The sequence below is a fragment of the Miniopterus natalensis genome, chromosome 5, assembly GCF_054644295.1.
Source record: "Miniopterus natalensis isolate mMinNat1 chromosome 5, mMinNat1.hap1, whole genome shotgun sequence".
NCBI lineage: Eukaryota > Metazoa > Chordata > Mammalia > Chiroptera > Miniopteridae > Miniopterus > Miniopterus natalensis.
In genome coordinates, this window is record NC_142085.1 from 35,872,936 (window position 1) to 35,886,791 (window position 13,856).

Consider the following 13,856-nt stretch of genomic DNA (forward strand, 5'->3'; position numbering starts at 1 on the left):
ACCACAATGAGATATCACTTCAGGCCCGTTAGATGGCTGTCAACAAAAAGACGAGATAACAAATACTGGAGAGTATGTGGAGAAAGAAAACCCTTATGTACTGTTGATGGGATTGCAAATTGGTATAGCCACTATGGAAAACTGTATGGAGGTTCCTCAAGAAATTAAAAATAGAACTATCATGTGATCCAGCAATTCCACTTATATTTGAAGAAAATAAAAACGCTATGTCAAAAAGACATCTGCGCTTCCGTGTTCCTAGCAGCATTATTTACTATAACCAAGACATGGAAACAATCTAAGTGTCCATCAACTAATGAATGGATAAAGAAGATGTAATGTATATACATGCATACACACACAAAGATTTTTTTCAGCCATAGGAATGAAGTGCTGCCATTTGTACCAATGTGAATGGACCTTGAGGACATTGTGCTAAGTGAAATAAGTCAAATAGAGAAAGACAAATTTGTATGATATGTGGAATCTTTAAAGAAAATAAACTCCTAGAAGAAGATCAGATTTGTGGTTACCAGAGGCAGAGGATGGGGGTGGAAGACTTGGATGAAGGTGGTCGAAGGATACAAACTTCCTTTTATAAGATAGATAAGTAATGCAATGGGGATGTAATGTATAAAATGATCACTACAGTTAACACTCCTATATGGTATATTTCAAAGTTGTTAAGAGAGTAAATCCTGAGTTTTCATCACAAGGAAAAAGCACTTTTTTTCTTTTCTTTTTTTGTATCTATGAGATGATGGATGTTAACTTGTGGTAATCGTTTCACAATACATGTAAGTCAAGTCATTATGCTGCACACTTTGAATTTAAACAGTGCTGTGTGTCAATTATATTTCAATAAAACTGGAAAAAGAGTACCATTTTTTTCCTAACCATGCAAACATTTTTCTTATTTTTTTAGGTTTACAGCAAAGTAGAAAGGAAGATACAGAGATTTCCTATATACCTCCTATCCTTGCACATGCATAGCCTCCACCAATATCACCATCCCCCATCAAAGTGTACATTTGTTACAATTGATAAACCTATATTACATTATAATCACCCAAAGTCCATAGTTTACATTATGGTTCACTCTTAGTGTTGTAGAGTTTATGGGTCTGGACAAATGTATACTGGCATGCATCCATTATTGTAGCATCATACAGAGTGTTTTCACTGCCATAAAAACCTGTGCTCCACCTATTCATCCCTCAGCTCCTCCCTGCCTTCACCTCATCTCTGGAAACAACTGATTTTTTTTAGTGTCTCCATAGTTTTGCCTTTTTCAGAATGCATATACAATTGGCCCTCTGTATTTGCAGATTCTGCATCCACAGATTCTACCACCATGGGTCAAAATATTTGGGGGGGAAATGTTGCATTGTTGCTGGTGTGTACTTTGTGGTTAGGCCTGCCATGGTTGTGTCTGAACAGGTACAGACTTTATTCTAGTCATTATTTCCTAAACAGTACAGTATAACAACTATTTACATAGATAGAATTTACATTGTATTAGGTATTATAAGTAATCTAGAGATCATTTAAAGTATATGGGAGGATGTGTGTAGGTCTTACGCAAATACTGTGTAGTTTTATATAAGGAATTTAGCATCTGCAGATTTTGGAATCCGAGTGGCATCCTGGAACAAATCTCCCATGGAGACTAAGGGACAATGGTTGTTAAAATCGTACAGTATGTAGCCTTTTCATAATTGGCTCCTTTCACTTGGTATTGTACATTTTAGCTTCCTTCATGTCCTTTCATGGCTTGATAGCTTATTTCTTTTTAGTGCCAAATAATATTCCATTGCCTGGATGTACCACAGTATCCATTCACGTACTAAAGGACATCTTGGTTGCTTTTGAGTTTTGGCAGTTATGATAAAGCTTCTATAAGCATCTGTTTGCAGGTTTTAGTGTGGACATAAGTTTAGTGTGGACATAAGAGGTGTGAGAGCTGAATATCGATCAGTTGTCTCCTGCATGCCCTCCACTGTGTACTGAGCCCTAAACCCAAGCATGTGCCCTGACTGGGAATTGAACCAGCAACATTTTGGTGCATGAGACGGTTCCCAACCAACTTAGCCACACTCGCCAGGGCTATTCCTGTTTCTTAAAAGTTTTCAAGAAATTACTGGAGAAGCCTTCTGGGTCTGAGTTTCTTTATGGGGAGATTTGTAATAATGAATTCCATTTCTTTTATTGATACAGCAATGTTCAAATCTTCTTTTTCTTTTGTCAGTTTGGTTCTGTTTGTGCCTTCATAGGCATTTAGGTTTGTTTTCTCTAGTTAACTAAGACAGTTCTTACCCATCCATCCAATTTCCATCTTTCATTGATTTAGTTACATTGCACATCTGCTGTTAACCTCCCTTTCTGGGTTCTTTTGTTCTTATGGGTTTCTGCTTTTTCCTCTCCTTTCATTCCTTTCATTTTAGTGAGGGTATAGAGAAAAATGCATATACTTGATTTGTGATACTTATCTGGGCTCTCTCAAGGTTTATCTTTCTCTTTTCTGAATTTTGTAAGTGGTGTATAGTGAATGTAATTTTCCACTCTCATTTCAAATGTCAGCCATAGCAGCATGTTGAAATGTGATACTCTGAAGGACTTTTGAGGATTAAGTTTTTGTCGCTCTAAACTTGTTTTTAAAATTTGTTTGCTTTTTATGTTTTTTCTCACTGGTAGTTACCACTTTCTTGAGGTTATGGTCTTTCATTTAATTTATAGATTCTTATCTGCTGTCAATTAGGAAATCATATGACTAGATTTGTTAGAATTGTGTGTACAGAACCCCAGTTCTTTTAGTGCATAAAATAATGTCTCTTGACTTTTCACTGTCTACTGGCTGTTTTTGTTAACTTGCCTCTCTGTTTTCAGAGCTTCTTCCATGTCTGCTGTTTCTTAAAGTTAACCAACCTAAATTAATCCTTAAGCCAAAGACACACATTTTGGAGTGACAAATTCTGTTCCCCTGCAGCTTCTAGGCTACAAACCTATATAGCAGTACTGATACTGTAGGCAATTGTTACACAATGTTATTTGTGTAATGCATAGACATTAAGATGGCTATGACATCACTAAGTGATAGGAATATTTCAGTTACATTTTAATACATATATAATCTTCATATATTATATGCTGTTCGTTTTTTACGAAACTTTATTATGTAGTGCATGACTGCATATGCTATGAATGAGACATCACTTTTGATGATCATACCTTGGATACCTGGCTGAGGTAGTGATTGTCAGGTTTCTCAGTGTCAATTTACTTTATTGCCCCTTCTATTGTTAACTCTTTGGAAATGAGTTACCAAGTCCAGTGTATACTGAAGGGAAGGGGAATTAAGTTTCATCTCTTAGAAGAGAGAGTTTGTACATAAATTATTTGGATTCTTCTGTAAGGAAGACATGTCTGTCTTCCCCTTTTATTTATTCACTTATTTATAGCAGTATGGACTCATGAGTATTTATTTTATTTTGGGGGGTTGTCGTCCAATACTGTTACTTATTTTTGCTAAAATTATTTCACTTTTATTTAGCTGTTGATAAAAGGTGAAAGGTTTATATCTGAAGAGAAACCAGAGTATTGTTTAGCTATTGGGAGGCTCTTTCAGATTGATTCCTTTAATCTTTTCACATGCCCCCATCTTTTTTTTTTTTTTTTTAAAGCACCTCCTTGCTTTCTGGCACGAAAAAATACTCCAGGCTTGTCTTGTATTTTTTCTGCCTTCTCCCTAGAATCATTCATTTCTCTTTGCAGTGCTGATTTCTTTTATTGGAGAATGGTATTTAGAAAGCAAGATATGGTTGTAGGTTTTCTTACTGTACTGGGGTGTCACTGCTCCTAGACCTCAGAGGACAGAGCCTTAGCTCTGTATACTACCATGGTATAATACATATCTACATTTCTTTCTGTATCTAGCTGTCCATATATATATATCAAATAACTATGAGCTCATACTGATACCTCTTACTGTAATGGACTCTGTTTCTTCTAGATTTCCTCACTTGCTTTTTTATAACCTCTTTCTCTGACAGGGAGAAACCTTGCTCCATTATATATTTACTTATTTGTCTAACTCCAGTATACATATGAAGAAGTTTCAGATTTACCCCTGATGACTTAATTCCTCTTTAATGATATTTTTGGTTTTGAACTCACATTTTTTGAAATTCTACTTTTGAGGCTTACATTGAAATTATATATATTTTATATATAGAGAGAGAGAGGGAAAGTGGGAGACAGATTGGTTAATAAAATTATACAGGTTTTAGGTGTACAATTCCATAATACATCATCTGTATATTGTATTGTGTGTTTACTGCACCAAGTCTCCTTCCATCACCATTTATCCCCCCCTTTACCTTCTTCTACCTCCCCTCAACCCCCTAAGTTTTATATTTATTAAGAGAAGATTTATATTTAATTCTGTTAGTCATTTAGAAGTTTTTTTATTTGGTGGGGGGTTTTTTTCCCCCTTTACAAACATTTCCTTCTTGTGGTAAAATATATGTAACATAGAATTTACCATTTTAACCATTTTTAAGTGTACAGTTGTGTGGATTAGTATTGCGTATGTTCATAATGTTGTGCAGTTACCTTCACTATCCATTTCGAGAACTTTTTCTTCATTCTAAACAAGAACTGTACCCATTAAAACATAACTCTGGAAAGGAGGAAACACAAGATGGCGGCGTAGATAACAGCTGCACCCGCCGCCTCCCGCAACCACATCAAAATTACAACTAAAATACAGAACCACCGTCACTTAGAGCCTCCTGAAACCTGGCTGAACAGAAGCCCCACAACCAGGGAACTGAAGAAGCACCGAGACTGGTAGGAGGGGCGCAGACGCGGGCGGATCGGGGCTAAATCTCAGAGACCCGACCACGGGCCCACACCCGGTGCCATGGTTTAAACCCGGAAGGGAATCTCCGCGGCAGAGTTTTCCTGGAGGAGGGAGGGGGTCCCAGCCCCACATCGGGCCCCCAGCCCAGGGCTCCAGGCTGGGAAGAGACATCCCCACAACTCCGGGCTGTGAAACCAGCGGGGACTGTCTCTGAGGGTTGCAGAGGCTGCGGGAGCCCCAGCAGCTCCTCTCAAAGGGCCCGTACACGGACTCACTCGGACGCGCTCCCTCTGAGCCCAGCGCCGGGCAGCAGCCTGAAAGGACCTGGGACACTCGGGGAGGAACTAACCTGCCTGAAATCCGGGTGAGAGGTGGAGGGGCAGCTTCCTCCCAGGCAGAAGGGCTGGCAGAGGCCATTGCTCCTTTGGCGAGTCCTCCCTGCACACAGCTGGCAGGAAGGCACCATATTGGAATCGCCAGCACCTGATTTACACCTTTGGCCCTGCCCCGTGATTCCCGAGGCCCCGCCCCTCCCCACCTGCACACTCATCCAGGCCATTTCCAGGGGCTTTTCTGTGCAAGTGGCCTCTCGAGCCTTATGGTTAGGACTTTCCTAAAATCTCTCAAACAAGCAGCAGCGGGCCCCATACGGCTTGATAAGTGGCCCCAGGCCTGACACTAGTGGCAGCTGCATTGGCTCATAGCTTGGCCTCTCCTGGACACCTCCAAGCCCAGCACAAGTAGCAGCCAACTACAGTTTGCTGTGTAGCTCATGCTGGGTGGCCCTGGGCAAGGAACTGGCAGAGGCTGACTTTGCACTTCCTGGGAGGCCCCAGAGACAGTGCACCTGGTGATCAGACTCGGCCAGGCTGGATTACAACTCTACCACATCCACGAGTGACACACTCAAGGCGTGCACTTGGTGAAACAGAGCTCCACTGAAGTAAATCCTGCTCCATAGAGGTGTCTCCAGCACAGCAGCTCTTTGGCTGTAGTTGCAGCTGGTCCTCACAGCTGATTGGCCTGGGGGTAAATTCCTCCCAGGGACGCCAACAGCAACCAAGGCTCAACTATAACAGGACAGTGCACACAGCCCACACGGGAGCACCTAGAAGGCCCAGCTCAGGTGACTGGGGAGGCTGAGCCACTGGACCCTACAGGACACCTACTACACAAAGTCACTCTACATATTCCAGGAGACATAGCAGCTCTACTTAATACATAGAAGCAAACACCTGGAAGCAGCCAAAATGTGGAGGTAAAGAAACATGTCACAAAGGAAAGAACAGAAGAAATCTCTAGAAGAGGAACTAAATGAAATAGATCCAAGCAAGCTGACAGATACAGAGTTCAGAATTTTGGTTATAAGGATGTTTAAGCAGATGGTTAGAGAAATAACTGAGAAAATCGGTAACATAGTAAAGTACCAATTTGAAATGAAGGCTACAGGAACTGAAATGAAGAATAATTTACAGGGAATCAACAGTAGAGGACGCTGAGAATCAAATCAGAAATTTGGAACATGAGGAAACAAAAAACACCCAACTAGAAGAGCAAAAGGAAAAAAGAATCCAGAAATACAAAGATAGTATAAGGAGCCTCTGGGACAACTTCAAGAGGCCCAACATTCTTAATTTTGGGGTGCCAGAAGAGGCAGAAAGAGACCAAGGAATTGAAGACCTATTTGAAAAAATAATTACAGAAAACTTCCCCTACCTGGGGAAAGAAATTGACTTTCAAGTCCAGGAAGCACAGAGGGTCCCAAACAAGAGGAACCCAAAGAGGCCCACAGCAAGGCACATCATAATTAAAATGCCAAAGGTTAAAGACAAAGAGAGAATCTTAAAAGCAGCAAGAGAAAAGCAATTAGTTACCTACAAGGGAGCATCCATGCGACTGTCAGCTGATTTCTCAACAGAAACCTCGCAGGCCAAAAGGGAGTGGCAAGAAATATTCAAAGTGATGAAAAACATGGAACTACAACCAAGATTGCTCTACCCAGCAAAGCTATCATTTAGAATTGAAGGTCAGAGAAAGAGCTTTAGAGATAAGAAAAAGCTAAAGGAGTTCATCACCACCAGACCAGCACTACAGGAAATGTTGAAGGGTCTTCTTTAAGAAGAAGCTAATGAACAAAAGAATCTGATGAACTAAATGGATCCAGAGACATTGACACATGCAACAGACGATCATATTTCAGAGGAAAGAGGGAAGGGGGGTGGAGGGTGGGAAGAGATTAACCAAAGAAGTTATATGCATATATGCATAACGCGTGGACACAGTCAGTAACAGGGTGAAGGCCTGGGGAGGGGGTGGGAGCGAAGTGGAGGGGGGTCAGTTGCGGGGGGAAATGGTATACCTGTAATACTCTCAACAATAAAGATAAATTTAAAAAGTAAAAAACAAAAACACAAAAAAACAACAAAGAAAACCATAACTCTGCATTCTCCTCTTCCCTTAGCTGCTGCTATTCTACTTTCTGTCTCTGAGTTCGCCTATTCTAAGTACCTCATAGAAATGGAATCATACAATATTTGACCTTCTGTGTCTGGCTTATTTCACTCAGTGTAATGCTTTCAAGGTTCATCCGTGTTGTAGCATGTATCAGAATTTCATTCCTTTATGGCTGAATTTGTGTGTGTTTGCTGAGCATGTTTTGTTTATCCATTCATCTGTTGCTGGACATTGGGTTTTTTCCACTTTTTGGCTATTGTGAATAATGCTGCTGTAACATTGGTGTACAAGTGTCAGAGTCCGTGCCCTCAGTTATTTTTTTGGTATATATCTAGAAGTGGGATTGATGGATCACAGGGTAATTCTTTGTTTAATTTTTTAAGAAACTGGCAAACTTTTTCCACAGTGGCTGCAGCATTTTACATTCCCACCAGCAGTGCATAGGAGTTTTAGTTTCTCCACATCTTTTTCAATACTAATTAATTATATTTCGTTTTAATTTCTTTTTAAATAGTCATCCTAATGGGTGTGAACTAGTATCTCATTACAGTTTTGATTTGCATTTTCCTTATGTTTAGTGACATTGAGCATCTTTTCTTGTAGACTTAAAATTATGGACTTCTTTGGGCCATGTAAGTTATGAAACTTCTGGTCCCAAATCTGAGTAATTGTGAGCTTATGGTTAGGAATTCCCTAACCATGGGGTGGATACACTTTGTCTTCAGTTCAATCCAAAAATCCAAAGCCAAGGACAGGATATCATTAATATTCCCATTGTTGATTTCTTCAGTGAATTACTTTTTTCTCTCCTAATTCACCCTGTCAGTGTGTTGCCCTTCAGGTGTTCTGGTATTTGGTCTGACCTTTCATCTTGCTGTGGCCCCAAACTTTAAAAATATATATACATATATATATACATACACACACATATGTATGTATGTATGTTTGTATGTCTTTATTGATTTTAGAAAGAGAGGGGGGGAGAGGGAGAGAGAGAGAAACATCGATGTGAAAGAGAAACATCAATTGGCTGCCTCCTGCCCACCCCCTAATGGGGATTGAGTCTGCTACCCTGGCATGTGCCCTGACCCCAGGAATCGAACCAGCAACCTTTTGGTGCATGGGACCATGCTTAACCAACTGAAACCACACTGGCCAGGGCTCTGTGGCTGCAAACTTGATCTTACAAACCAGGCTCTGGTCTGGGCCATCAGGTTTTTGCCACATGGTTTCAAGTGACAACTTCAGAAGTTTAATTCTCTCTCCAGATTCCTACTTTCCAGTTGTTTATAGCTTCAAGGGATTTCAGCTATGCACTTATAAAAATTTTAAAACTCATGATGAGTGTGTTTGGTGTTCTGATATGGAGAGTTTTTGTTGTTTTTTGACAAATCAGATTCACCACATTGTCAACACTGACATGTTTGATTTGTTTCTCTTTTGTTAAAAGGCAGAGATGATGGAGGTAAAAAAAAGTGGTCTGGTTATGGGTCTCATAAATAAGGCAAGCAAACTAAAGGCACTGATTTCTAGAATCAGTGGTCAATTATAGAGATACAGGGTTGATTTTTTAAATATTTCATACATATTCATGCATCCCCCCCATTTTTTAAAACATTTTACTAATTTGAACATCTTTCTCTAGCAAACTCACACATATAAATAACATTAAAGTGTTCTGTTTCTCTTTAGAGGAAATAAGGTGTTCGTAAGTCAAAGATAAGCAAGTGAAAAGAAAATAAGACTAAGCAAAGAGCTTGGGGAGTGCTCTATTTTATAGTTAATAGCTGTATTAATGAATACTTATCTCTGTTTTTATTCCAGCTTTGACTAGATCAGAATCTAAGAGAGATGGAGGTTTTAAAAATAATTGGAGCTTTGATCATGGAGAAGAAAGTGAAGGAGATACAGATAAAGAGTAAGACTTTTTTCCCCTCAGATATTTTATAAGAATGAAACTTTTCAGTAGAAAAATCATTTATATTCCATGGAAGTATTTTTAAGAGTATGGTATTCTTAAGAAAATATTGAACTGTTATAATAGCATTAAGGAAAGAAAAGGCAATTCTTTATTGGTAAATAATTTTGCTGCTATATTTCTCTCTTTTGAAGTGTATAAATATGTGCATGTAATTTATGTAACCTTATGATTAAATATCAACCATACTACAGATTTCCAACTAAAGAAATGTTCCTTAATAAAAAAATAAGCCCAGATTAAGATCCCTGAATTTTGTTTGAAAGTTTAAGTCCTATAGCAACTTTCTTCCCAGTTGCACCCTTAACCACCACATCCATCTTAGATCAGATTACCACCAGAGAAAGCAGAAACACTATAAATGATAAACACAGGTGTTGGCCCAGACAGAAGTTATAATGAACACTTTGCTTACTTGGTAATGTACTTGCAGTTACTTCCGTAAAAAATTTCAAATAATGGCTTTAATAGAACCTTTTGCATCGTGCAGAATTTCTATTACAAATCCAGCATTGCCATTCGTTCCTTGGTTTATTGATCTGGTTTTGCCCCTAACCAGAACAAACAGCAAATTTAGAGAAACACAAATACATACACTAAGTTCTACCAAAACTATAAATATGTTTAGAAATTTTATATAAGAAGCCATTCAGAGTATATTGGCTGAATATTGTAAATGCTTCACTTCTTTCTGGGCAACATCTCCATTCATCATTACCACTTTATGTGTTTTCACCTATGAGCTGTTGAACTGAAGTGAAGTTTTATTTGAAGGAGAGCTTAGAACTGGTAATTTTCTCACCTAAAATTGGTATTTTAGGGTCTTTCATTTCTGATTATTTTTTAATTTAAAATAGTTTTTTGTTACATCTAGTATCTATGTAGTTTTGAAAAATTAGAATGAAATTGAGTAGAAAGTATACCACTTTTTAAACATTTTGTAAAATGTTTGGAAGGAGAGAATTTTTAGTATTAAAAAAGTTGGGATGTATATAAACAGTAATGAAACAAACCTTTTACATTTTTATTATAGTTAGGGTTTTACTAAAAATAGCTTAGTAGACTTGTCTTCAGAAGGGTGTATTTTGAGTTTCTTTGTGAGAAGATTTGTCATGGGTATGTAAAAAAATTGTCCTTTAAGGTGCTCCCTGTTCTGTATGTTTCATTTATGAATCATACTCTTTGATTCATCTTTATAAGTGGATTTTCAGGGACTTTACCTTTTTGAACATGTTGAGATGAATATGAACTGTTTATTAATAGATGTATCAGTCTGGTCTTTTAGAATCTCAGGCCAGTGATTCTCTGTGAAGGGTTATTTCCTTCAGAGTGGTAGAGGTATAACTCTTTTACTGTAGTAATACCATTGGAATTACTTTCTTTTAATTAATTAACGTTTTCTTATTTTATTTCTTCTCTATTTGTTTCTCTGTCCTTTCCCCCTAATTTTAAATCCAAGACTGAAAGTAAAAATGAGCGACCATATATGAAATCCACATATAAGAAAACAAATATTCAGTTATGGCAGGGATCAACAAACGATGACTCATAGGCCCAATCTAACCCACCACTGGATTTTTATCAATTGTTTTATTGGAACACAGCCACACATATAATCTGTGGGAGCTTTTATACTATAATGGAAAAAATGGGTAGTTGATATGGAGACCATATGGTCTGCAAAGCTTAAAATATTTACTCTATAGCCCTTTACAGAAAAAGTTTGCTGATCCCTGAATTATTTTTCTGAATTTAATGTATGGGTTGTAATTGCCACTTAAGGTCTTTCCCCCCCTTATTTTCTATGCAGTGAGGCAAATCTACTCAGTGTAGATGAAGATGAGGATTCTGAAACCTCAAAAGGAAAAAAGGCAAGTGTTGCTTTTTTTAATTTTAAAAATATTTTTAGTTTATATACTAAAAGTGAATATTTCAAAAGAAATTGTTAACATTTTTAAATTGTAAGTCCCAGCCTCTCTCTTTCCTACCTTGAGGCAAGGTGTTCCCAGTTTCTTGTTTTTCCCATCAGATATGTTGTGTTAAGACAAAAATGTATATTCTTGTCTCACCCCCTTACACTTACATAATTGGTAGTATCCTATACACACTTTTTCTAGTCCTCTATAAGTTAATATATCTGCCCTGGCCAGTATGGCTCAGTTGGTTGGGTATCGTCCCATGTACCGAAAGGTGGCTGGTTCGATTCCCGATCAGGGCATATGCCAGGGTTGCAGGTTCAATCCCTGGTAGGGGGTGTGCAGGAGGCAGCCGATCGATGTTTCACTCTCACATGTTCCTCTTTCTCTCTCTCTCCCCATCTCTTTCTTCCCCCCCACCAAAAAAAAAAAAATCTAAAAAAAAAAATTAAGGTATCTGGAGACCATCCATGAGAGTTTATTAAGAGTATCCTCAGGTTTTTTTTAGGGGTATTTCATTTTATGATGTACCATTATTATCCAATACCACCATATTTATGGTTATCAACCTTTTCCCCTTAAAATAATTCTGAGTAAATTAGCCTTCTGTATGGATTATCTTGCAAACATACAAGTATATCTGTAGGGTGTAGAAGTAGAGCTGCCGTATTAGGACAGATACATTTCTAATTTTGTTATACCTGATTTACACTTTTATCAGCAATGTCTGAGAGTGCTGTTTCCTCAAACTTTTGTTAGAGTGTTATCAATCTTTTGATTTTTGCCAGTGAAAAATATCTCAATGCAGTCTTAATATGCATTTCTTTTATTATGAGTGAGATTGAACACATTTAATATATGTACTCCATTTTTTTATTTATTACTGTCAGTTATTATCCTTTGCCTATTTTTCTATTTGATCTTTAGAATATTGTTGATTCATAGGAATTCTGTTTATATTGAGTTTGAGATACACATTTATTCACATTTTGATGTGTGAAATCTATCTAGATGTATATTATAATTGCATGACATAGTTTAATTTAAAAAATTTCTTTGCATATTAGTACATACAATAATGATGCATATTATAAGGGTTTCTTATTTTGATGAAATACCATTTTTTGGAGACATTGGCATGTTGCTTTGGTACTAGTTGCTAATATTTTAAAGCAGTTTTTTTCACTAGTCTTTCTTTTGTCTTTGCTTTTGGTGGTTATTGCCTTGGAAAAAATGTATTATGTTGTGAAATATGTGTCTTTTGGGTTTAGTGTCTTGGTTCCTAATGATGATAACTTCGTTGTTTATTTGCTTTGTCCTATTAGGTACTTTAAATAATTTTACACCACCAATACAAATACAATTACTAATAAAATGATTCAAATTTTTTTTATTCTGTTTGTTTCCTTGTTGTTTGGTGGCACTACCAGGTGTATCCCACTAGGAATGTATATTTAAATTACTGTGTTGAAATTATTTATTCCACTCCACCAGCTGGCTGAGAGCTAGGTTTTTGTTTTTTGTTTTTTAACTTTGTTTTAAAAAAAAAAATTAATTTAATTAGTTCTATACATATAAAAAATATTCACGTGTTTCCAAAGTGAAATCTACAGAGAAGTCTAGCTTTTGACCTGATTTGCTCCATTGCTTTCTCTTTCATCTACTGTAGGCAACCCACTGTGGTTTCACCTTCCATTGTTTTTTATTTTATTTTAATTATAAGAATATACCACTCTCCTTATAGTATCCACACTGTTTGGCACCTCGGTTTTTTTTTTACTTAACATTACAGACTGTAGATCAATTTATATAGCAAAGTATTTAGAGATCTTCCTTTTATTGCTACCTAGTACTCCAGTGACTGGATGTACCATTGATTGATGTACCATCAGTTGATACCCAGTAGGGGGCGTGCAGGAGGCAGCCGATCAATGTTATGTTCTCACATTGATGTCTCTTCTCCCTTTCTCTCTAAAAATCAATAAAAAGTATAAAAATAAAATAAAATAAAAGACTGAAATCTCCTGTGACTTATTACAACCAGGTAACAAACTCAGGCCAAAAGCAAGGCCATCTTTTTCTGCCTTAGGATTCTGAAGTGAAATGGTTGTCATGATGAAATTAACATGTATATTTGAAATAAAAAATGAAAATAGACTTTTGTATATAAATATTACATCTGATTTAATTGACTGGCTGGTCTTTGTGAACTAACCTTATCTAGTAATTTCTATGCAGACATTTTCCGTAGACTAAATGAGCTAAATATATAAAGGTCCAACTTTTAAAGACAATACATAAATGAGTTTACGCTCAATATTATTTTGTATTAGTTTCAGGTGTACAGCATACTAGTGAGACAATCATGTACTTTATAAAGTGTTCCCCCAATATTTCCAGTATCCACCTGGCATCATACATAGTTATTACAATATTATTGACTATATCCCCTGTGCTGTACTTTACAGGAATCAGATCAGCCTTTGTTCAAATCCATTTAACTAGTTTGGAGAAGTTACTTTGCTTTTTAAGCTCAGTAACCATAACATAGGGATAGGGTTTCAATAAAGTTTAAATGATATGTGGTGGAGAGATTTTATTGAGAAGAAAAAAAAGGGAAATTTGAGGGTGTTAATCCTGTCCGTCA

At 37.2% G+C, this 13,856-nt stretch overlaps 1 protein-coding gene across 4 annotated transcripts in view; it reads left to right on the forward strand.

Annotated features, from left to right (window-relative positions):
- The window catches only part of SENP6 (SUMO specific peptidase 6), a 99,702-nt gene that overhangs the window by 13,659 nt on the left and 72,187 nt on the right, over positions 1–13,856 (forward strand). For all 4 annotated transcript variants that reach the window (XM_016207368.2, XM_016207371.2, XM_016207369.2 and 1 more), the window contains exons 2-3: positions 9,140–9,233; positions 11,104–11,164. In XM_016207368.2, the coding sequence (XP_016062854.2) occupies positions 9,140–9,233; positions 11,104–11,164 (155 nt within the window). The remainder of the gene's footprint in view (positions 1–9,139; positions 9,234–11,103; positions 11,165–13,856) is intronic.